At 36.4% G+C, this 27665-nt stretch overlaps 1 protein-coding gene and 1 long non-coding RNA gene across 5 annotated transcripts; both read right to left on the reverse strand.

The window, feature by feature from the left end:
- Positions 1-646: 646 nt before the first annotated feature.
- LOC125655203 (protein lin-37 homolog) lies at positions 647-27482 on the reverse strand. 4 transcript variants are annotated; one of them, XR_008797245.1, is made up of 9 exons: positions 27354-27482; positions 24144-24219; positions 19728-19772; positions 18630-18736; positions 15059-15231; positions 14832-14951; positions 8865-8938; positions 840-1288; positions 647-797 (listed from the first exon to the last, which is right to left on the reverse strand). XR_008797245.1 is itself a non-coding variant. In XM_048885397.2 (8 exons), exons 1-8 carry the CDS (start codon positions 27376-27378, stop codon positions 1195-1197), a joined length of 714 nt encoding a protein of 237 aa, XP_048741354.1. In that variant the 5' UTR covers positions 27379-27482; the 3' UTR covers positions 647-1194. The 4 variants fall into 4 exon arrangements, 2 of the variants coding, with proteins under 2 accessions (XP_048741354.1, XP_048741357.1); XR_007362628.2 differs by lacking the exon at positions 647-797 and adding an exon at positions 14688-14753 and having other exon boundaries at positions 1229-1288; XM_048885397.2 differs by having other exon boundaries at positions 647-1288.
- LOC130048454 (uncharacterized) lies at positions 5019-5416 on the reverse strand. Its single transcript, XR_008797246.1, has 2 exons — positions 5349-5416; positions 5019-5134 (listed from the first exon to the last, which is right to left on the reverse strand). It is a non-coding gene; the product is annotated as an uncharacterized LOC130048454 (long non-coding RNA).
- Positions 27483-27665: the final 183 nt, after the last annotated feature.

Consider the following 27665-nt stretch of genomic DNA (forward strand, 5'->3'; position numbering starts at 1 on the left):
AATAAAAATTGCCTTTGCCCGCACAGTGATTTCTTGGGAACATATAAAAACAAACACGACAAAACTCCTTGTGTGTAGATAAGTTACATGTACAATGTAAACATGTACATTATATATAGGCCTAGTGTTCTGAACAATGAATTCTGTATCTAACCAATATTCAAATATCTATAAAAATAATTTTCAATAATATAGTCTATCCTTTAATTCATTTCCCACACCCTTTAGGTCGAATTTAGAGAAGCATACGAATTTAATGCGCATTAGTTTACTTTGCATTAAATATTACCGCCGTGTGAACGCTATTAATTTGAATTAATTTAATGCTCATCCGTGTGAACGAGGCATGGAGTATTTAGATCTAACTTAAGAAATCTTACATTGGTATGACTTAGACTACGATATTCAGTGGCGGATTTAGAGTGTTGGGTCACTAACCCGCAGATCCCGAGTTCAAATCCAGCAGTGTCTTTTGTGTTGTTCATTGAAATATTTTTTTGAAATTGGATGTGGTAGGGTAAACATGGATCCCTGGATATACCAGAGGTGGGGATAGGTGCCTATATCGTAATCATATATGTACCCATATAAATTAACCATGAAAACCACAAATCTAGTAGTTTCTAATAAAAATAAGCATAGTACATGCATTGTAATGATATTTTAATAATGATTTGTACATCAGTCTAATCATACATTCTTACTTACATACACGTATACGTATACACATCAACACCACTATAGTATATACAATAGACTGTCACACAATGAACATCTGACTGTCACACAATCAACATCTGTCTGTCACACAATGAACATCTGTCTGTCACACAATGAACATGTCACAATGAACATCTGTCTGTCACACAATGAACATCTGTCTATCACACAATGAACATCTGACTGTCACACAATGAACATCTGTCTGTCACACAATGAACATCTGTCTATCACACAATGAACATCTGTCTATCACACAATGAACATCTGACTGTCACACACTCAACATCTGACTGTCACACAACGAACATCTGTCACATAATGAACATCTGACTGTCACAAAATGAATATCTGTCTATCACACAATGAACATAATGAACATCTGTCTGTCACACAATCAACATCTGACTGTCACACAATCAACATCTGTCTGTCAGGCAATCAACATCTGACTGTCAGGCAATCAACATCTGGCTATGCGTCCTTCATCTGACAATCAAAAATGTCCCTCAGCAGTTGCATGCTTTCTCCATACCGCATTTCATTAATCCGGCCTTGGTCCACCCAGCTGTAATAATGATCAACATATGTCACATCGATCGTCTAAATCACCTTTGTCTGATAGTTATATGTCACATTAATCACATTAATCACTTTTGTCTGATAGTTATATGTCATATTAATCACCTAAATCACTTTTGTCTGATAGTTATAGGTCACATTGATCGCCTAAATCACTTTTGTCTGATAGTTATATGTCACATTGATCGCCCGCCTAAATCACCTTTGTCTGATAGTTATATGTCACATGATCGCCTAAATCACCTTTGTCTGATAGTTATATGTCACATTGATCGTCTAAATCACCTTTGTCTGATAGTTATATGTCACATTGATCGTCTAAATCACCTTTGTCTGATAGTTATATGTCACATTGATCGTCTAAATCACCTTTGTCTGATAGTTATATGTCATATTAATCACCTAAATCACTTTTGTCTGATAGTTATATGTCACATTGATCGTCTAAATCACCTTTGTCTGATAGTTATATGTCACATTGATCGTCTAAATCACCTTTGTCTGATAGTTATATGTCATATTAATCACATTAATCACTTTTGTCTGATAGTTATATGTCACATTGATCGTCTAAATCACCTTTGTCTGATAGTTATATGTCATATTAATCACCTAAATCACTTTTGTCTGATAGTTATATGTCATATTAATCACCTAAATCACTTTTGTCTGATAGTTATATGTCACATTGATCGTCTAAATCACCTTTGTCTGATAGTTATATGTCACATTGATCGTCTAAATCACCTTTGTCTGATAGTTATATGTCACATTGATCGTCTAAATCACTTTTGTCTGATAGTTATATGTCACATTGATCGCCCGCCTAAATCACTTTTGTCTGATAGTTATATGTCACATTGATCGCCTAAATCACCTTTGTCTGATAGTTATATGTCACATTGATCACATTAATAACTTTTGTCTGATAGTTATATGTCACATTGATCACATTAATAACTTTTGTCTGATAGTTATATGTCACATTGATCGCCCGCCTATATCACCTTTGTCTGATAGTTATATGGTACATTGATCGCCTAAATCACCTTTGTCTGATAGTTATATGTCACATTGATCGTCTAAATCACCTTTGTCTGATAGTTATATGTCACATTGATCGTCTAAATCACCTTTGTCTGATAGTTATATGTCACATTAATCACTTTTGTCTGATAGTTATAGGTCACATTGATCGCCTAAATCACTTTTGCCTGATAGTTATAGGTCACATTGATCGCCTAAATCACCTTTGTCTGATAGTTATATGTCACATTAATACCTAAACCACTTTGATCTGACACATATATATGAATGGTGTACATCTAAAGAGTGTTCAGGGTAGAAAATAAGGTGTGTGTGTTTGGCGTTTTGACGTTACATATACTCCATCTGTTTACAGTTTAATGATTTCAACTTTCTTATTCTACATAACACACAAATAATTACATATTGTGTCTACATGTAATTGTCAAATACAGTAAAACATGCTTACAGCAAAGTGCTGGGAACGGACAATTTTGATTCGTTATAAACATAATTCGTTATATCTAATAAGGTTGTAATATGTTTAATAAAGTGCAACGCCACGGCACATGATACGCCCGTCACATATTGTTAACAGTATAGATTGTACCCATTAAAACATTTTTTTTTATATCACCTTAATTAAATGTCACAGTGACCTTAAAGTAGGATGCGACACACCTTCTACCTAAGATGCATTAGTTGACCAATTTTGGTGATTCTAGGTCTAATAGTTTTCAAGTTATGAGCCGGACAAGTTTTTGCCATATATGGCCATATCTTCTTAATGAAAAGTCACAGTGACCTGGTTTTAATGTGCGACACACCTTCTACCCAAGATGTATCTACAGACAAAGTTTGATGATTCTAGGCCTTGTAGTATTTAAGTTACAGGTCGGACACGAAAAAGCTAAAAGACGGACGGACAGATGGATATCTTCTTAATGAAAAGTCACAGTGACCTGGTTTTAATGTGCGACACACCTTCTACCCAAGATGTATCTACAGACAAAGTTTGATGATTCTAGGCCTGTTAGTATTTAAGTTACGGGTCGGACACGAAAAAGCTAACAGACGGACGGACAGACGGATATCTTCTTAATGAAAAGTCACAGTGACCTGGTTTTAATGTGCGACACACCTTCTACCCAAGATGTATCTACAGACAAAGTTTGATGATTCTAGGCCTTGTAGTATTTAAGTTACGGGTCGGACACGAAAAAGCTAACAGACGGACGGACAGACGGATATCTTCTTAATGAAAAGTCACAGTGACCTGGTTTTAATGTGCGACACACCTTCTACCCAAGATGTATCTACAGACAAAGTTTGATGATTCTAGGCCTTGTAGTATTTAAGTTACGGGTCGGACACGAAAAAGCTAACAGACACACGGACAGATGGATATCTTCTTAATGAAAAGTCACAGTGACCTGGTTTTAATGTGCGACACACCTTCTACCCAAGATGTGTCTACAGACAAAGTTTGATGATTCTAGGCCTTGTAGTATTTAAGTTACGGGTCGGACACGAAAAAGCTAACAGATGGACAGACAGACGGACGGATATGAATGCCATACCATAATACGTCCCGTCTTAAGACGGGCGTATAAAAACTATAGGGAATGAAAATCACTTAAATTCACTGTAAGCATGAATTCATTATAAACATAATTTGTTATATCCAAAAAGGTTGTAATATGTTAAAAACTATAGGGAATGAAAATCACTTCACTGTAAGCGTGAATTCATTATAAACAGGTTTGGTATATCCATGTTTTACTTTAGTAGTCAGGTTGTTCTGTAAATAATAAATTTTGACAGATATGCCCTGTGAAATATATCCTATCCCAGAGGGATATACGTATTGAGCAAATTTCAGCACCTGTTTGAAGCAAGCTACAGCAAGCTATCAAAAAAGGTGAAGACAACAAACAGTGATCAATCTCATAACTCATATAAGGAATACAAAATTAAGAGTTGGGCAGACACGGACCCCTTGACATACCAGAGGCGGGGTTAGGTGTCACAGTTAATAATGATCTTAAACAGATGAGAGTGAATGGGACAACCTTGGTACAATATTTGATCTCTTGAATTGCTCAAATAACTAAATTTCAAAACATGTTTTATTTGATTACATGCATCTTGATTTCTTTCACATAGTATGGATTACTTAACAATTGTGGGTCGTACAAAGAAGTGCTCCATAACTAAAGGAATGACAGATCATTTCCACAGCCTTCTTACATTACACTCATAACTAAAGGAGTGACAAATTATTTTTACAGCCTTGTTCATACATGTCAACTTTTGAAAATCCCCATGGGGGATTTTGTGCGCGACGACCTTTTTCCAACGCTCAAAATTCACGACATTTTACCATGAAAATAAATATTTGTCTTTTCAAATAAAATATCAATCTAATCATTATACATGTATCATACATCAAGTGTGTTTGACCATTAACTTTAACAAAACTATATTAAAAAAAACTTTGAAAGATATAGATAGGTATTTTATTAAAATCATCTATTCAGCAAAAAATCCTCTCCAACAAGTCACATACATATCAAATAATACTTAAAGTTGCATCCTTTTACACCATATACACATTGGCTGGACTATATATCAACATTTAAATTAAAGCACATGCATTTAGGTACGACTACAAAGGCGATCTTGCTTGTCTGTAAACAATTTCATGGGCTTGCAGAGTCTGGTGGAACAATCTGCATTGCAACCAGAAAAGGAGTGATCTGCCCTGCTATGAAGTTTGCGAACAAAACCTTTGCACCCATGACATCTGAAATAATTACCAGGAAAACACACATCAAAATATACGTTTTTACTTGTAAAATACTAATATAAAAATAAAAATTCAGTACAGACTTGTGCAAATTACGCATCACAAAGTCTATTGAATACTACACTATATAGACTATGTAATACATCGCTATAGACAGATAGATTCGGGTAGCCTATATTATCATAGTTGGAAAAACATATATTTTACGTACCTTTAATATTGCATATTTTGGATGCTGTCAGCGAGAGGCAAAAATCAGGAATGTCCGATTGTTTCGTGGTGACACTATTATCATTGCCATTCACGTTTGTGTAAAGGATATGTCAATTTGAAATCCGTCTTCCCGATTAATTACTATCAAAACATGCTTTGCACTGTCCAATAAGCACCCCGACACAGGCAGACCAAGTAAATTACATCACTCCGATACCATGCGACACAGGTAAACAGCAATGGCTGACTATTGTCCCGATTTCTGATTGGCCAGTTCAGAAATGACGCGGGATTTCAAATTCCGGTTGGAAATGGGGGTTTGTTGTCGTAAAATGGGAGATATTTTTAGAAAATCGGGATTTCGGGGTATTTTTGCAATCCCGATCGGGATATCGGGATTTGCCTTTTCAACTGCTTGAAATCGGGAAAATCCCGCACAAATCGGGAAAGTTGGCATGTATGCTTGTTACAATATACTCATTTATTAATCTTTGACTCTGATCAAAAAGATCTTTGGACAAATGTGTACAAAGTAGAAAGGCAGTTAGCATGCAAAAATGATTATGTAGATGTTTTTGAGAAGAAATGGAATACATTTCATAAATTAAAAGATTTATAGATTTTAGATCATCCAGAATATTGCCTATGTATATCATCGGAAGTTATTATCAATGCCATAACAGTACATTTGTTATACATTTGAAACCTTTAGTTTGTGGCAACTTATTAGATTAATATTATTTTGTATAGTGTACATGGTAAGCCAGAGTAATTTCATTCCTTTCTAATCCTCTTCCTTTTCTTCTATCTTTGAATGAATGCCTATTAGAGTGGATGTGTGAGTAACTGATAGATAAAATACCCTGTACCCCCTAGTCAGGTGGGTTTGTAAGGGCATGATGTTAAAACCCTGACTGTCATTACGTGAATAAATGTTGTGTGAACCTGGGAGAAAAAAAAAGATCTTTGCAGACGTGAACTTGTTGAAACACCATGTCTTAGATCATTACTCCCGTGAGACAATTACACCATGTCTTAAGTCATTACTCCCGTGAGACAATTACACCATGTCTTAGATCATTACTCCCGTGAGACAATTACACCATGTCTTAAGTCATTACTCCCGTGAGACAATTACACCATGTCTTAAGTCATTACTCCCGTGAGACAATTACACCATGTCTTAAGTCATTACTCCCGTGAGACAATTACACCATGTCTTAAGTCATTACTCCCGTGAGACAATTACACCATGTCTTAAGTCATTACTCCCGTGAGACAATTACACCATGTCTTAGATCATTACTCCCGTGAGACAATTACACCATGTCTTAGATCATTACTCCCGTGAGACAATTACACCATGTCTTAGATCATTACTCCCGTGAGACAATTACACCATGTCTTAGATCATTACTCCCGTGAGACAATTACACCATGTCTTAAGTCATTACTCCCGTGAGACAATTACACCATGTCTTAGATCATTACTCCCGTGAGACAATTACACCATGTCTTAGATCATTACTCCCATGAGACAATTCCCCTGTCTGTTGAGTGATGTGCTTCTCAAGTCTTTACATTTCTATAGTACAATATTGCACTTGTCATTATTGTTGGAAACAAAATAATTACTTAGTATAATATTATATTAATTGTTATATAGCAATATATTCTGAAACAAGAGACCCACAGGTCTTATCAGTCACCTGAGTTAAAAGTATCACTAACCTCAAGGACTATGAAATCAATCAAAAAAATCTTATTCTGAATATCTCAGCTGAAATCTAAAATTCAGCAGTGGCATAAGACAAGATGTGTTCTTAATAAATCCTCCAGAAAGTACTCATACTGCTAGAAGGCTTTAAATGATATGAATCCTTCAGAAAGTACTCATACTGCTAGAAGGCTTTAAATGATATGAATCCTTCAGAAAGTACTCATACTGCTAGAAGGCTTTAAATGATATGAATCCTTCAGAAAGTACTCATACTGCTAGAAGGCTTTAAATGATATGAATCCTTCAGAAAGTACTCATACTGCTAGAAGGCTTTAAATGATATGGATGGTTATGTTACATTAACACTATATGTAGTAACTGTTTTGGACCAACTATGCCATGAGTCAGAACCCTGGGGTTGCGAAATTCACAATTCTGATACATCCTGTTTCGCTTCTTTTGAATATACATTTAGTTTTTATACAGAATCAGCAAAAATTAAAGACAAAGTGTTTCATAATCATGATAATTTTGGCCCCACCCTTGAACTGAAACCCCTACTACTAGGATATTACAATTTTGGTAAAGGACTCCTTCTAAATACCTATTTAATTTCAATTTACACCAACAGCATTAAACAAGATGTTATTCAAATGTTTAAACACTATATGCCAAATTTGGCCCCACTCAGGAGTCAGAACCTCTACCCCAGAGAACATGACATTCACTATTTTGGTAGAGGCCTACCTCCTCCATATGCCTCTGCATTTAGTTTTTCTCACAAATGTGAGATTGTACAGCAGCAGCACTTTTTTTCCCCCTACCCTTAGGTCATAGGGGTGTAGGAGTCTTAGAATTCACAAATTATGTACCTCTTGTCCCAAAGGTGTTCCACACCAAATTTGAAAAGAATTGGAAGGGTACCCTATTGAGAAGTTAAAAATGTTCAATTGTTAACAGACATACACCGTATAATCATAATAACTATCTTGAGCCCACCATGATACCAATACCCCTTACCCTGCGATTGTGAAGTTTATAATTTTTGGTAAAAAGCTACCTCCTCCTTCTAAATGCCCATTTAAAGTTAGTATATTTAAAGTTAGTATATTAAAGAAGATGTTATTTAAATCTTTTACACTTAATCGCTATATGCCAAGTTTGGCCCTGTTGTGGAGTCAGAACCTCTACCCCAGAGATCATGAAATTTACAATTTTGGTAGAGGGCTTCTGGCTCTACATTACCATGCATTTAATTTTCCTTCAGAGTTTAACTTCAAAAACCTAGTCAGCTGATTTTCTATTTTTTTCTAGGTTTAGAAATCATTATTATGTGATGGTTATGTACCTCTGTTGGACTTGTTTCTGGGTTCAGAATGAAAGACATTTACAGAATTCTTACTCTCGGTTGTTATATATTACATTAAGTAATTCTTACTCTCTGTTGTTACGTATTACATTACGTAATTCACTCTCTGTTGTTACATATTGTATTACGTAATTCTAGCTCTCTGTTGTTACATATTGCATTACGTAATTAATACTCTCTGTTGTTACGTATTACATTAAGTAATTCTTACTCTCTGTTGTTACGTATTACATTACGTAATTCTTACTCTCTGTTGTTACGTATTACATTAAGTAATTCTTACTCTCAGTTGTTATGTATTGTATTATGTAATTCTTACTCTACTGTTACATTTTACATTATGTAATTCTTACTCTCTGCTGTTACATATGGTATCACGTAATTCATACTCTCAGTTGTTACGCATTACTTTACGTAATTCTTACCTCTGACGGACTTGTTTCCATCTCTCCATGTGCTTCAGTAGCAAACTCTCGGCTGGTGGTGCATCCTCAGCATCCTAGTCAGAATAAAACTGAACTTTTGAAATTTATATTTTCCAATTCTGTTTTGTTGTTGTTGTAAATTCCCTGTATAACATTGTAGGACTGCAAGAAAGGAATTGTCAACTCCATCTGACATGTCATTTACACATAAGAGAGAAATTGTTGGTTCTTTCAGACATGTCATTTACACATAGGAGAGAAATTGTCGTTTTTTTCTGACATGAGAATTGTATTATAAACAAATGGGATCCAGACATGGATTGAAAATTCAGAGTCTCTTCTTAATAAAAATCATTGCACAGAAAATATATTCTAACTAGGATAATTGCAATGAAATATGCTCACATTTGTAAATATATACTTAGACATAATAAAGGATTTAGTTAGCAGTCATACTAGTTACAATAAATATATATTTCCTGTGCTCTATCATTAAACTGTGTGTATCTGGTCAGGAAATTGAATCGGCATGATTAGAACATCCACCCTGAATTTTTTTCGGGACTAGAAGATATCATGTGTCATTGAAATGGCTGATATGTAATCAATATCAAAAAACAATTCCAAGTCCCATAACTCCTTAACAACAAAACAGATACATCTGAAAATCAAAAGGGGTCTTCCTCTTCCGAACTCAGAGCATTAACTTTAAATTCTATGAAAATAGCTTAAAGTAATTTCAAGTTATTGCATGCCATGGAAATTGTTATTACTATCTTGTCAAAATCAAAAAATTCCAAGTCCAATAACCAGGGATGTGACTGAATTCCTCAGAAATCGGAGGAAAACTGGGGCCCACTTGATTGGGACCCTTCGAGAAGCAGAAGGGAATGTCAGAAGGGCTGGGAATTTATAGGTCTCAATCGAGTGTTTAGAAGGGTATAGAATATGGCGGACTATCGACTGCATTGCTCTGCAATCACAGCAGCTGTGGCTTATTTAGAATTTGAATCCTTAAAAACATTAACTGTCAGATCTAAAAGACGGAGAAATGATCCATATGACTTCGTTATTCTTGCATGCGCCGCAAGCTCAGCCATGTAAGTAAATTCTATTCATTTTTTTTTAATCCAAAAAAACTAAGAGTGGAGAATACCTATATACAGTAACATGTTTACAAAAGAACATTAAACTCTAAAAGTATACTATTATATTATTAAAAGTTTGAGTTAATAAAATTTTTATGGTCAAATCTTCACCCCAGAGTATGCTTTCTGTAATACATTACCAGAGTTGTATGCTTGTTTTGCAGAGTAAGAGATGATATACACAAAATAGATGGGTATGTGGAAAGAGTGATTCCAGGGTATTTACCTGAACAATTCAAAAGACATTTCAGAGTATCAAGGGAGACATTTGAATGTATTTTGGTACATATGGCAAATTTACCCACAGTACAAAGAAGACGGCAAACAGGTGGAAGGTTACAAACAACTCTTGACGAAGACCTTATGATGCTGCTTTGGTACTTGGGTACACAAGAAACTGTTCGGTCAATCTGATAGATTTGATGCCCAAGAATCCACATTTATACTTCATAATAGAAGACTCATAGATGTGTTTAGTGATTTGTGCAAGAAATTTGTTTAGTGGCCAAACAATGCAGAAAAACAAGAAATAATGTCAGAATTCGAAGATTTCAGTGGGTTTCCAGGAGTCATTGGAGCAATTGACAGAACTCACATATCCATAACACCCCCAGGTGAAAATGAGGTTGATTACGTGAATCGAAAAAGTTTTCATTCAATTATCCTATAAGCTGTATGTCGCCATGACTGACTATTTATTGATAAAAACTGTGGATGGCCTGGACGTGTCAATGATGCCAGGGTCTTCAGGAACTCTGAAGTTTGTCAATGTCAGGCACAGCTATGTGGACCAAATCATCTCGTAGGAAATGGAGCATACCCACTTTCATCATTCTTGATGAAACTGTACCGTGAAAGGCAGAATGTGACAGCAGCTGAAAAGCTTTTAAACAAAAAACTTAGCAGTGCCAGGGCCGTAATTGGACATGCTTTTGGTGTAATAAAAGTAAGATTTAGGCGTCTGCAACACATTCACATGGTTGATTAATATAGAATACATTGTGAAAACTGATGTTGCCACGTGTGTGTTCCATAATATTTGCACCATAAAACTGGTCAAAAAGGGAGGAAAACACCTCACCCTACCTGGAAAAATATTTTCTGCTACTTTAGATCAAATCCAGAGTGTTCTATTTTTTCGAAAATTGAGCAAATCAGAGGATTTCCTCTGAAAAGAGGAAGAATCACACCCCTGCATGATAACTCAGTAATGAAAAAGTGATAAATATGAAAATCAAAAGAGGTCTCCCTCTGCCTAATTGTAGCATTATATATCAAATCTATATAATAAAGGTCCACAGGCCTCATCGGTCACCTGAATACTAGTGAAAAAGTATCACTACTCCCACGGATTATGAAATCTAGAAAATATTTCCTGTTCTGAATATCTAAGCTAAATTATGATGTTCAGCAACAGCATAAAGCAAGATGTGTTCTCAAAACTTCACTGCCCTCATTAGTGCATACACTGATGAAAGGTTTTAAATAATATAATAGGTGTATTAACTTAATTTAAAACATCAAAAGATATGACTAATTTGGACCCATCCTAAAGTCATAACCCTGGGTTGTGAAAATCACCAATTTTTGTACATCATTTTCTGCTATGCATTTAGATTTGATACAGTATCAGCAAACTAACACATAAATACTATAGGATTAAACATTCTTTTTGAAGAATTTATCGATGTGTAAACTCCGGACATTTTACTCACAAACTGAATAAAAGTGCAAAGCACTTTTATGTTAAGTTTGTGAGTAAAATGTCCGGAGTTTACACATCGATAAATTCTTCAAAACTAATGTTTGATTCTTATAATTCCAATTCATTCACTTTATTTACAATTGCAAAAATTTGAATAGTTTCCCCGCACTATGTTATTTGTTTTCAAGCGTGTATGAATACATCGCGTTTTCGGATTTATTGATGTATAAACTCTTGTTCAGCTTTATTTTTGTCCAATCAAAACAACTGTAATAAATAACATTGGAATTATTATATAATATACTAAGTTTGGCCCCACCTGGGGGTCAAAACCCATAAATGTACTCTGGGGATCATCAAATTTACAATTTTGGTAAAAGACTACCTGCTCTATCCATTTACTTTCAATTTAGTATCAATAGCACTAAAAAGATGTTATTTAAGTGTTTTACACATAAACACTTCCACCAAGTTTGGCCCCACCCTGGAGTCTGAACTCTTACCCCAGGGATCATGAAATGTACAATTTTGGTAAAGGCTTTCCTGCTCTACACCACTATTAGCTGCAATAATGTAGCCCTATCCAATTTTTTTTTATTCTGACGTTTTCGGGATAGGGCTACAATTCCATAGGATCTCCGTAATGGTGCAAAATAATTTTATGAATAACCGATAATAAACTCTGTGTATTAGTCTCAAATGTTGTTTACACAAAAATGAGTACCAACTTTGTGCTCGGGCATGTCTAATAAAGGTATTTTTCATTAAATATAATGTACAGCATGCAAAATTCTTCGTCTGCTCCGCCATGCTTGTTATCGCGAGATCTCGTAGGTGGATCTAATGAAAAGCCTAAACATTGACAATCAGCGTGAAAATGTAGTTACTCGAGCCACTTCGACAAAGAAAGGAAAATCATATTGTTGCAGAAAGAATTTACATTCTGCTGTTCGGTTTTTAACTTGATATTAAATTCAAACCTTTTCAATACCGACGAAATAGCTTTCGCCTCCATACTTGTCCATAGATGTAAATACTACCTTATATGGCATATGCAAATGACTTGTCAACCGGAAGTTGAAACTTCAGTACATCAAACATGGCGCACAAATATGAATCGAGAATTGGAATTTATCGAAATTGTTGAAAACGGTAGAATAGAGCCTCACAAATCTAAAGTTGCAGGTTGTAAATTTATATATGGACTAAGAAACATAGAATATCATTTTATTTACGTAAAGAATGTCAGGAAATGTTTAGAATGAGCGCAAATGTTGCGGGAGTGAATCACTCCCGCATTTGCACCATTACGGAGATCCTAAGGAGTTGTAGCCCTCTCCCAAAAAAAAAAAAAAAAAAAAAAAAAATCAGAGAGGGCTACATTATTGCAGCTACACCACTATGAATTTAGTTTTTCTTACATGTGTGTGGTTACTGAGAGAATTTTTTAAAATTTGTCAATTTTGGGCAGTTTTTGCCCTCCCATAGGGCCCCAGGGGTGCTGGGGTCCTGCAATTTACAATTTATGTTCCCCTTGTCCCAAAGATGCTGCATACCAAATTTGAAAAGAATTGGAATGGTAGCAATTAAAAAGAATTTTAAAATGTTCAATTTTTAACAGATGATGAACGACGGACAACAACAGACGACAACCAATTACAATAGGTCACCTGAGTAAACTAAAAATAGTACATATGTGCTGCCAGACAGAGCAGGGCAATAGTATGTACGTGTTGACAAACAGAGCAGAGCAATAGTATGAAAGTGTTGACAGACAGAGCAAGGCAATAGTATGAACGTGTTGACAGACAGAGCAGGGCAATAGTATGTACGTGTTAACAGACAGACAGAGCAGGGCAATAGTATGTACGTGTTGACAGACAGAGAGCAGGGCGATAGTATGTACATGTTGACAGACAGGGCAGGGCGATAGTATGAACATGTTGACAGACAGAGCAGGGCAATAGTATGAACGTGTCGACAGACAGAGAGCAGGGCGATAGTATGAATGTGTTGACAGACAGAGCAGGGCAATAGTATGTACGTGTTGACAGAGAGCAGGGCGATAGTATGAACGTGTTGACAGACAGAGCAGTGCAATAGTATGAATGTGTTGACAGACAGAGCAGAGCAATAGTATGTACATGTTGAAAGACAGAGCAGGACGATATTATGTACGTGTTGACAGACAGACAGAGCAGGGCAATAGTATGTACGTGTTGACAGACAGACAGAGCAGGGCAATAGTATGTTCGTGTTGACAGAGAGCAGGGCGATAATATGAATGTGTTGACAGATAGAGCAGGGCAATAGTATGTACGTATTGACAGACAGAGAGCAGGGCGATAGTATGAACGTGTTGATAGAGCAGGGCAATAGTATGTACGTGTTGTCAGACAGAGCAGGGCAATAGAATGTACGTGTTGACAGAGAGCAGGGCAATAGTAGATAAGTGTTGACAGAGTGACAAAGAGCAGGGTGATTGTATGAGCATGTTGACAGACAGAACAGGGCAATAGTACGTATGTGCTGACAGACAGAGCAGGGCAATCGTATGAACGTGTTGACAGATAGACAGAGCAAGGCAATAGTATGAACGTGTTGACAGAGAGCAGAGCAATAGTATGTACGTGTTGACAGATAGAAAGAGCAGGGCAATAGTACATAGGTGTTGAAAGACAGAGAGCAGGGCAATAGTACATATGTGTTAACAGATAGACAGAGCAGGGCAATAGTACATACCTGTTAACAGATAGACAGAGCAGGGCAATAGTACATACCTGTTAACAGATAGACAGAGCAGGGCAATAGTACATACCTGTTAACAGATAGACAGAGCAGGGCAATAGTACATACCTGTTAACAGATAGACAGAGCAGGGCAATAGTACATACCTGTTAACAGATAGACAGAGCAGGGCAATAGTACATACCTGTTAACAGATAGACAGAGCAGGGCAATAGTACATACCTGTTAACAGATAGAGCAGGGCACTATGGATCCACACTTCTTTAGTAAATGTAGATTGCTACAAGACTATCCATTTCTTGGTGTAAAAATACAAATGAATGTACATTGAGTTGTAACCTGAGTATTGAGCAGATTGAGACGTACCGATATGAAAAAGTAGGTCTTGGGTTGGGGGACTGGGTGGGGAATCCTGTAGTCGGTATGGTCATCGGGGTCCTGTTTTATCGGGGGAGGCATTTTATAAATATCTGGAATTCTTTCTGTCTACAAAATACAGAAAAATACAACTAAGAACTGCTTTAGCGTACCAAAAATGTCAACTTTTTAAAGACGTAAATAAACACCATGATATTTGTCCTGTTCAACAATACCTCTTCTTCGCTGGAGGCCGTCGCTTCAGGCTCTGGGGAGGGGGAATGAGGGGGAGGGTCTCTGCTGTGGGGGTTGTTTTTTAGCCATGCACGGCAGATAGGGTAGAGAGGTGAATCTTCATCAAACACAGCCAGGTCCACACTTCTGTCAAACAGCTTCATGATGTACGTATCTGTCAAAAAATCAGATCATTACAAACAGCTACATGATGCACATATCTGTCAAAAAATCAGATCATTACAAACAGCTACATGATGTACGTATCTGTCAATAAAACAGATAATTACAAACAGCTTCATAATGTTCGTATCTGTCAATAAAACAGGTGATAGCTAACATTTCTCATGTTCACACATAAACCATGTAGATAGTGTTGACACCGATCTGTTCACACATAGACAGTGTTGACACCGATCTGTTCACACATAGACAGTGTTGACACCAGTCTAATGTACATAGACAGTGTTGACACCGATCTGTTCACACATAGACAGTGTTGATCCGATTTGTTCACACAGACAGTGTTGACACCGATCTGATGTACATAGACAGTATTGACACCGATCTGTTCACACATAGACAGTGTTGATCCGATCTGTTCACACATAGACAGTGTTGACACCGATCTGTTGTACATAGACAGTGTTGACACCGATCTGTTGTACATAGACAGTGTTGACACCAATCTGATGTACAGAGACAGTGTTGACACCGATCTGTTCACACATAGACAGTGTTGATGCCGATCTGATGTACATAGACAGTGTTGACGCCGATTTGTTCACACATAGACAGTGTTGATCCGATCTGTTCACACATAGACAGTGTTGACGCCGATCTGATGTACATAGACAGTGTTGACACCGATCTGTTCACACATAGACAGTGTTGACGCCGATTTGTTCACACATAGACAGTGTTGATCCGATTTGTTCACACAGACAGTGTTGACGCCGATCTGATGTACATAGACAGTGTTGACACCGATCTGTTCACACATAGACAGTGTTGACGCCGATTTGTTCACACATAGACAGTGTTGATCCGATTTGTTCACACATAGACAGTGTTGACGCCGATCTGATGTACATAGACAGTGTTGACGCCGATCTGATGTACATAGACAGTGTTGACACCGATCTGTTCACACATAGACAGTGTTGATGCCGATCTGATGTACATAGACAGTGTTGACACCGATCTGTTCACACATAGACAGTGTTGACACCGATCTGTTCACACATAGACAGTGTTGACGCCGATCTGATGTACATAGACAGTGTTGACACCGATCTGTTCACACATAGACAGTGTTGACGCCGATTTGTTCACACATAGACAGTGTTGATCCGATTTGTTCACACAGACAGTGTTGACACCGATCTGATGTACATAGACAGTGTTGACGCCGATCTGTTCACACATAGACAGTGTTGACGCCGATCTGATGTACATAGACAGTGTTGACACCGATCTGTTCACACATAGACAGTGTTGACGCCGATTTGTTCACACATAGACAGTGTTGATCCGATTTGTTCACACAGACAGTGTTGACACCGATCTGATGTACATAGACAGTGTTGATGCCGATCTGTTCACACATAGACAGTGTTGATCCGATCTGTTCACACATAGACAGTGTTGACGCCGATCTGATGTACATAGACAGTGTTGACACCGATCTGTTCACACATAGACAGTGTTGATGCCGATCTGTTCACACATAGACAGTGTTGACACCAATCTGATGTACATAGACAGTGTTGACACCGATCTGTTCACACATAGACAGTGTTGATGCCGATCTGTTCACACATAGACAGTGTTGACACCGATCTGTTCACACATAGACAGCAAATAATTTCACACGCATGAAAATTTTAAATGTTATCTATCTCACATAAGACAACAAACAGAAGTCGCCTTTATTTTTAACCTATTCAAAATAGAATTTCATATTAAGTCTGACAGACTGACTGACATTTGTTTTCGTCAGTCCGATGGGACCCGTCAATTTTCATCAAACGTCATTTTGGAAAACATACTTATGGAATCTTAAACACACATTTGGCATTCCTCTGTAGATATCAGACTGACCAGATTAGTAAATAGAAGTCTCACATAAGTATTACAATATTGTCTGAGGCATATCAAGTTAAATTCCGTTATTTCATTTTGATAACATGAACGAAATTTATTTCTGAAAAACTCTAGTGGACTGGTAATTTTTCTGCGGACTGGTTGAAATTTGCTTGAAACTAACTTTTTATGTCACCAGTCCAGCCGGACTGATGGGGTATAATTCCAACCAGTCCGCAGAAAATATTACCAATCCAACAGAGTTTTCCAGAAATAATAAGATTGCGTTAATGTTCTCAAAATGAAATTTAAATCAATATGCCTCAGACAATATTGTAACACTTAAATGTAGGATTTATATAAACTTACGAATCAAATTCGTCTGACATCTACAGATCGCAGCATGCCAAATGTGTGTATAAAATTTCATAAGTATATTTTCCAAAATGATGCTTTAGAAAATTTACCAGTCCCATCGGACTGACTAAACAAATGTCAGTCAGTCTGCCAGACTTTTAACCATGCAGTCACAGACTGACGGGCATATGTTAATTTCGAGCCCTGACTGGTAACATAAAAAGTTAGTTTCAAGCCCTGAACATGGTTTTGTATGTACGTTGAATATCAGTGCAATGTAACTATTATCAATGACATGATTATATCTTAAACAATTGTGTTATATTTGCATTTCAAAGTATTTTTTGCATCTAACTTAGCTGCACAACAAAATGAAATTATTTTTGTCCCTGCTATACCACTACAAAAAACAGGGATTTAATGAACCAGTCAAAACCGACATCAAGCAGGCCAAGGAACCAGTCAAAACCGACATCAAGCAGGCCAAGGAACCAGTCAAAACCGGCATCAAGCAGGCCAAGGCAGCTGTAGCTGCTTTGTGAATTTCAAATACACATATGGAGTAAGCGATATATTTCAATAACCGATATATTTCAAAACCCTTAAAGTACTTTTCTTGAAATTGTTTTTAAAATACTTGCATTAAATCATCATTCTCACTCTATTGTGCAAAGAATTACGAAACTGTGCAGACATCGTATCATTAAAATGCGAGTTCTGTAATAATACGAAACTGTGCAGATAATACGAAACTGTGCATACATATATATATTTATTATAATATGAGCTCTGTAAGCGTTCCTTGTTATATATATATATATTTATTATAATGTGAGCTCTGTAAACTTTCCTTGTTATAAATATATATTTATTATAATGTGAGCTCTGTAAGCATTCCTTGTTATATATATATTTATTATAATGTGAGCTCTGTAAGCGTTCCATGTTATTAACGAAATAGACTTACACCTTTCTGTGTGATAACAGTGTTGTCACAGAGAAATTTACGCTGATACTGCCCGATACAGTGTTGTCACAGAGAAACTTACGCTGATACTGCCCGATACAGTGTTGTCACAGAGAAACTTACACTGATACTGCCCGATACAGTGTTGTCACAGAAAAACTTACGTTGATACTGCCCGAGTTCGAAATCAGAATCATCTTTCGCCCGCTTTCTCTTTCTCCCTCTGTTGGAGGAAGCACGCTTACTCGGAGACTGCACGGGAGAGGGTTCACTACAGGATAAATGTAAACAAATTTATAATGACGCCATGATCTAAAACACAGGAGGGGGTTCACTACAGGATAAATGTAAACAAACTTATAATGACGCCATAATCTAAAACACGGGAGAGGGTTCACTACAGGATAAATGTAAACACTACAGGACAAATGTAAACACTACAGGATAAATGTAAACAAACTTATAATGACGCCACAATCTAAAACACGGGAGAGGGTTCACTACAGGATAAATGTAAACACTACAGGATAAATGTAAACACTACAGGATAAATGTAAACAAATTTATAATGACACCACGATCTAAAACACGGGAAAGGGCTCACTACAGGATAAATGTAAACAAATTTATAATGACACCACGATCTAAAACACGGGAGAGGGTTCACTACAGGATAAATGTAAACACTACAGGATAAATGTAAACACTACAGGATAAATGTAAACACTACAGGATAAATGTAAACACTACAGGATAAATGTAAACACTACAGGATAAATGTAAACAAATTAATAATGACATTACAATCTATTTGTTTTGCCATAATACTGTACATTCTAGAAAAGAATTATCCAGAATGTTGTTTCAGTGTAAATAGACTAAATTTTTTGGTAAGGAGCATTCTAAAAGGACACTACAGAATGACTTTTAACATCTGGGGATTGGATTGGACTTAACAGTCAATTTGTGACAGTTCTTGTGTGTGAATTCAGCTCGGCAGTAAACCAGGATTGGAACGTGTTTTTGTGAATTTTTGTTAGACCTACTTTAAGTTAGTAGTTTTATCATTGATACATTTTTCTATAAATAACTGAGAATAAATTGTTAAATCCTCGAGTTCTTTGTGATTTATTTTTGCTGGTCACAGGATTTATTCTAACCCATAATTCTTCATTATCACATGCATAATGCTATTTGTAAAACAATTAATCCAATGTTGCAATTCCATATAAATCACAATTTTTTAATGAGTTTTTTCATACCTCAGACAAATATCGATTTCACCTCCTTCATCACTGGATTCTTGTCTGCAGAAAAAAAGAAAATTCCTATCAATGGACATAAAACAAAAACAAATAATAATACATGAAATATACATCATGTGGTCCACTCCCATATTGAAGTCAACTATGTGCCGAAAAGCCAATCGAGGACTCAAATGACAAGCAAGGAAATGTCTCTGGATAGTTGGTTTTCAAATTTTAACATCTGAAAAACACAGGTACACATATTTTCAATCTTTTCACACAAAAAGTAACTATTGAAATTATAGACCTAAGGCAATTAGACTACTGTATATATATGGAGTACTTTGGGCATCAGGAATATAAGTGAATTTTTCTGCTGCAGAAAATATAGTTTGGAAACTTTACGCACTTTATTTTTGAGTGTATTTAATTCACTTAACAACTGTATCATTTATATGGATAGAAATTTTGGCACTTTCATTTTTGGTTAATTTTCTTCATCCACCAAAAAAAATGCCAAAATATGCAGCGTGCCAAAATTATCCATTAACAAGATGTGTTTGTGAAACACAAATGCCCCCGATAATGGCCAATTCCGAAGATGGCCAAGGTCACAAGGGCAAATATCTTGGTACAAGTAGAAAGATCTTGTCAAAAGAAATGCTCATTTTAGTCATGTACAATATGAAAGATCTAATATTTACCATTTAGAAGTTATGACCAATGTAAAAAAAAAAAAATTAAAGTAGGTCAAATGTCAAGGTCAAAAGGTTCAATACCAACGGAAAGATCTTGTAACAAGGAATACTCATGTGAAATATCAAAGCTCTATCTCTTACTGTTCAAAAATTATTAGCAAGGTTAAAGTTTTCAAAAAGTAGGTCAAATTCCAAGGTCAAGGGTAAACAAGAGATGTTTGTAAAACACATATGCCCCCCATGGTGCAAAATTGAAAAGGGTTATACACACACACATCATTTAATTGAGAGTAGTATTATCAATTCAAAATATTGAGCAGACATATCTTCCTATGTCAAGAGTGGATTAACCAAGTGACCTAAAAATCAACAGGGGTCATCAACTGCTGAAGATGTACCAGTGTACCAAGTTTGATGTCTGTCAAGCAAAGGGTTCTCAAGATATTGAATGGACAGTATATTCCTATGTCCAATTTGACCCTTGACTTTTGACCATGTGACCTTAAAATAATTAGTAGTCATCTTCTCCTGAAGATGTACCAGTGTACCAAGTTTGATGTCTGTCAAGCAAAGGGTTCTCAAGATATTGAGCGGACAGTATATTCCTATGTACAGTTTAACCCTTGACCTTTGACCATGCGACCTCAAAATCAATAGGTGTCATCTTCTCCTGAAGATGTACCAGTGTACCAAGTTTAATGTCTGTCAAGCAAAGGGTTCTCAAGATATGGAGCAGACAGTATATTCCAATGTCCAGTTTAACACTTGACCTTTGACCATGTGATCTGAAAATCAATAGGGGTTGTCTTCTTCTGAAGACGTACCAGTGTACCACGTTTGATGTCTGTCAAGCAAAGGGTTCTCAAGATATTGAACTGACAGTATATTCCTATGTCCAGTTTGACCCTTGACCTTTAAACATGTGACCTCAAAATAAATAGGGGTAATTTTCTCCTGAAGATGTACCAGTGTACCAAGTTTGATGTCTGTCAAGTGAAGGGTTATCAAAATATTGAACGGACAGTATATTCCTGTTTAGTGTGACCCTTAACCTTTGACCTCAAAATCAATAGTGGTCGTCTTCTCCTGAAGTCGTATCAGTGTACAAAGTTTGATGTCTGTCAAGAAAAGGGTTCTCAAGATACTGAGCAGACAGTATATTCCCATGTCAAGTTTGACCCTTGACCTTTGACCATGTGACCTCAAAATCAATAGGGGTCATCTTCTCTTGAAGATGTACTGGCGTACCAAGTTTGATGTCTGTCAAGCAAAGGGTTCTCTAGACATTGAATGGTCAGTATATTCCTATGCCCAGTTTGACCCTTGACCTTTGACCATATGACCTCAAAATCAATAGGGGTCATCTACTCTTTAGGATGTACCAGTGTGCCAAGTTTGATGTCTTTCAAGCAAAGGGTTCTCAAGATATTGAGCGGACATTATATTCCTATGTCCAGAGTAGATTGACCCTTGACCTTTGACCTGAAAAACAATAAGGATCCTCTTCTACTCATAACTAACCCACATATGAAATATCATTATCATCACGTGAATGGTTCTCAAGATATTGAGCGGACAACACATGGTCTATAGACCGACCGACAGGTGCAAAACAGTATGCCCCCTCTTTTTCAAAGGGGGGCATAAAAATGTTGGTACTAAAGGAAAGGTCTTCTCACAAGGAATACTCATGTGAAATATCAAAGCTCTATTACTTACTGTTCAAAAGGTATTAGCAAGGTTAAAGTTTTTAAAAAGTAGATCAAACTCCAAGGTCAAGGTCACGGGGTCAAAAATGTTGGTACCCACGGAAAGGCCTTGTCACAAGGAATACTCATGTGAAATATCAAAGCTCTATCACCAACTGTTCAAAAGTTATTAGCAAGGTTAAAGTTTTCAAAAAGTAGGTCAAACTCCAAGGTCAAGGTCACGGGGTCAAAAATGTTGGTACCCACGGAAAGGTCTTGTCACAAGGAATACTCATGTGAAATATCAAAGCTCTATCACTTACTGTTCAAAAGTTATTAGCAATGTTAAAGTGTCAGACAGAATGACAGACAGGACAAAAACAATATGTCCCCGATCTTAGATCTTGGGGGCATAAAAACTAATATACAGTATGTTCTCTCAAGTGTTTTTCCTTATAGTGACATCATGTACACATTACCCTAATAGTTAAACTCCATACCTCTGTTCTATGGGGATCCAGGTTAGAATAGGTCCTCAGTACCCCTTGTTTGTCGTAAGAGGCGACTAAATGGAATGGTCTTTCAGATGAGACCGAAAAAACCAAGGCCCCATGTCACAACAGGTATGGCACGATAATGATCTCTCCCTGCTCAAAGGCCATAAGCGCCGAGCATAAATAAGGCTAAATTTTACAGCCCTTCACTAGCAATGGTGGCATTTCCATATGAGCAAAAAATTCTCAATCTGGACATTAAACAACATACAACCACATGTTATTGTGTGTGTAAGCATGTGTATGTGTGTGCATACATGTATATATATTACATGTGTGTTAATTAGGGGTGAAACGATGCATCGCGATGCGGCCGAATCGCGATGTAGTGGTCTCGATTCGATGTTCGATTTATTCGTGGTCTGTTTCGGTTCGATATGGTTTTAAAATCATAGCACACATTGCTCTTGATAACACAGTTTCTGATTAGCCAAAGGAATTGAAAATTGCCCAATCAACATACGAGTAAACTTTGCTGTATCAAAATGGACACAGTCGAGTTGAAAAATGCACCCCACAATGTATAAATCCTGGGTATGGCGACATTTCGGCTACAAGTGATAAGAGTGTTGCTTTATGTTAAACGTTTTTACATTATGTAGAATTTATTTGCAGAGAGCAATAATACAACGAAACATAAAAAATCTTAGCATTATAAAGAATTTGGTACCGTGTGCTATTGTATCGAATCGAGACTAAAGTACATGTATCAAAAATCGAATCAAGAAGGTACTGTATCATTTCACCCTTAGTGTTAACATGTGTTTGTATATATTACATGTGCATGACTGTGTGTATTACATGTGTATGTGTGTATTACATGTGTATATAAGTGTATGACATGTGTGCATGTATGTGTATTACATGTGTATGTGTGTATTTAATGTGTATGTGTGTATTACATGTGTATATATGTGTATGACATGTGTGCATGTATGTGTATTACATGTTTATGTGTGTATGTATGTGTATTACATGTGTGTATGTATGTGTATTACATGTGTGTATGTATGTGTATTACATGTGTGTATGTATGTGTATTACATGTGTATGTGTATATGTATGTGTATTACATGTGTATGTGTGTATGTATGTGTATTACATGTGTATGTGTGTATTACATGTGTATATATGTGTATTACATGTGTATATATGTGTATTACATGTGTATGTGTGTATGTATGTGTATTACATGTGTATATGTATGTGTATTACATGTGTATGTGTGTATGTATGTGTATGATATGTGTATTACATGTGTATGTGTGTATGTATATGTGTATCACATGTGTATGTGTGTATGTATGTGTATGATATGTGTATTACATGTGTATGTGTGTATGTATATGTGTATCACATGTGTATGTGTGTATGTATGTGTATTACATGTGTGTATGTATGTGTATTACATGTGTATGTGTGTATGTATGTGTATTACATGCGTGTATGTATGTGTATTACATGTGTATGTGTGTATGTTTATCTACTTGCCCTTCATCTCTCTTGTCCACCAGAAGTTGTAATGCAGCATCAAATCGGTTTCTCGCGGAGGCAACTTCAGCCATGTCTGCAATTTATAACATCAGCACATTGATATTGGCAAGTCATGCAAAAACATATTACACTAAAGCACCTCTTCATGTTGTGTGGCAGCGTGAAGTTTCTCTCAGTTCAATTATTTCTTGTGATGTTTTCTTGAATATGTCTTGTACATTTACTATCGTACACTTGATGTTGTACATTGATGTCGATGTGTCAACATTTCGTATGATTACTGTCTAAATGCTAACATAGTTCAATGGTTTGAATGCTAATTATGTTTACTAAGGTACTTACTTATGGTAGCTGCATGATAAGGGCAGAATGAAACCAAAATAGATCTATCTTAGCGATACACAAGGGTACACACTCACACGTCACCCTGACATACATTTCATGAGGCGTCGTTTCTTAAATGTACACTCACTTTAGTATAGTGAAGCATGAGGGCATGAACTTCAGCATTTCGCACCGACATACTTCTTATGAAGCGCTGTTTCTTCATGTATATTTGTATACATATAATATATACCGGTATAAAAACAACATCCATACGCACCATAATTTTCAGAAACCACTTTGGGATTTTTTCTACAAAAAGTCTATGGGACAATTGACGATGTTATGTTACATTTAATCAGATGTTCAAGGACAATTTAAGGAATGTCACAAAGAAACTTTGTATGTATCTTTATTACTTTGCGGTCAAAACAGTCCCCTGAAATATCTAAATTTGCAGCTAAGACACCCATATCATTCAGTACTAAATCAACTGTAAACTACTCTGCCCCAATATCCAAAAACATTCATTCGTGTATTGCCGGCCTCCTGTGTTGTCACATGATCTGAATCAAGTCTTCCATTAAGAAATAAATTTCATTTTTGAAAATACATGAGGGCATGAACTGTGACAGGGGTTTATCTAGATTATTGTTACTTTCGGTAAAAGGTACCCTTTCCCTTTGACCAAAAAAAGAGTATTTCCCCTTCCACAGATCAGAATTTCCCTTCAATTGTGCAAACCAAACAAAATTGTGATAAATTTTAATACAAAAATAAATTTTATTAATACATAATAAGTCATTTTCTGTAATTATCAAAGTTTTACAATATAGATATGAATCAGCCATCAGTCAATTAATATGCCTGTTTCGAGATATTGTAATCTGATGATGTTCCCCTTCACTACCCCAATCCTGGAAGCCCATGATAACATTTTCAAAAATTTCCATTAGATATTAAAAGGGTAGTAACATTTAAAAGCTGGATAAAACCCTAGAGTTGGTTTAATAGTCAACTTCTTTGAAGCGAACAGCAGTGTCACATAAATGCACATTAATTGCTAGAACCAAAGTTCTGAAGCTTAAAGTAAATTTTCAGACATAAATTATGAAGGATTGCTCTGAGTTTCAGTGAAAGTGTCAGTCCAAATATTCAGTTGAGCCAAATTTCAGTGGTACCACCACTGGGACTAAAACGATTCACCAAAATATCGATACTGTTTGATATAAATGCTCAATTCAATGTTTGATTCATTACCTCAATTTCGGTTTGATACGTCTATTACAAACGGGTTCGTAAAATACATCAGACTCAGCCTGTACTTATTATTTTTACCTGCATGAGGGACAAAATAGCGTCAAATAAAACTCACCGGTTTTTTGCCTCGAGTCTTACGAAAATAATAATGATTGAGAACCTCATCAGTTTAAACTACAAAGCCAACGGGCATCTTACCATTTGACAATTTGGAAACATTTTGCTTTTAAAATTAGGATGGTAAATCTTGGTTATTAAAATTTTCTTCAATGTTATTATTGGTGTATCATATTGAAAGTATTGAATTGTGACATAAGAATATTGCAACATGTATCATATCCAGTCTTCACAAAAACTCATTGCTCTGGAGACTGAGGCCAGTAAATTTCACTGTGGGCCAATGGATTCAGCTGGCCAGCAAGTTTTAAATGTTTTTGTGAAGACTGCATATCGTGAAGGGGCATATCGTTTTAGCCCTAACCACTAGTGTGTATGGCAAAATATGAGAGCTATCATATCATAGCAAGCGCAGTGAGTCAGCATAGAGCACTGGCTCTGCTCATACTGTGAGTTCTATGGACTAAAGTGTGCGAAATAATCCGAGCTAAATTTGAACCTTTTAACAAGATGTTTTTTACACCAAACATAGAAATCCTTCGTCAAATATGGCAGAAATCTCGCAAAGTCACATCTTGGACTAAAATTGTGAACTTGCATGGATTATCATCCCAATCTTGTAGTATCCTAGCTCCAAAATACAGTGCATTATTAGGCCTAATGTTTACCGAAGTTCAATGTTGATAAAGACAGGGTAAGATGTGTGACGTCTACGTTTTAACGTACGTCATAGCGAGCTAAGCTCACGTCGCGAAGCGACGCAACGAGCTCGCTCCAATGATTACGCAATTGAGTCACGTGGTTTGCTCTTCATCAGCTGAAAAAAGATGAGTATTACCCATAATGCTTCTGGAAAAATGTCGCCGTCACTGCGGTTCACATACTTCATGGACAAACCCATAATTAAAATAATTAGATTGTTTAGAAAGTACCATAAACGTTTTTAAATTCCAGACAAGCTTTCTTTTAGCTTCAAACGTTTTGTTTTTGCTTGGTTTGAGAGAAGAAGAAGAAATTGCAGGTAATATGACGTCACAATATAACTGTTTACATCCACCGCGTTAAATGAAGAGGCGGATAAAATGTCTATAAGTCGTGTTGCAAGATGTTATTGGGCTTCGCTCGTCTCAACGGTCACACCGTACAACATATTAATACGACTGTAACAGAGGCGGATCTAAGGGTTTCGTTTTATGTAAAAAAAAAAAAAAATAAGAACAGTGAACTGCACAAATCTATTTACCAATTTCAATTCCTTGGTATGTCCGGTATTGCAAACCACGATGACAACCCCCATGACACTTACTACTTGATTCATATCTAATCAATCCAGGTATAGGAGGCCTACCACCACAGGAGTCGGCATTTTTTAATATCTGTGCACGGGAAGCTCAGTGGTTGTTGCTTCCTTTGTAATTTGTAGACCCTTACAGATAAAACTGCCGACTTCCTGTGCTTTCAAACTTTCGTAGGCTTGAAGTGTCATAACATTTTATTTTCACTTACTCTGTTTATTCTTCGACGTCGACATTTTCACCCGCAAAATTGTTCTTCCAGCTCTAACACTCAAATTTCCGCCATTTTTAGAGATACAACGAAAAGTGTAGGTAACGTACACGACGATTGGCTGATTTCTCTTTTAAACTTGTCTTTTGTTAAATTGTTCCTAAAAGTGTCATTCTTAAAATCTGATCTGCTGTAGTAAAAAAGGAAGATGAAATCAGAATAAAATTTGTATTTTTTTCACAACAAATGATACTACAAGAATTGAAAAATCGACAGCAAGTTAAATCTGATCGATACATGCATTATCATCAT

This window comes from Ostrea edulis, chromosome 7, assembly GCF_947568905.1.
Source record: "Ostrea edulis chromosome 7, xbOstEdul1.1, whole genome shotgun sequence".
Taxonomy (NCBI): Eukaryota; Metazoa; Mollusca; class Bivalvia; order Ostreida; family Ostreidae; genus Ostrea; species Ostrea edulis.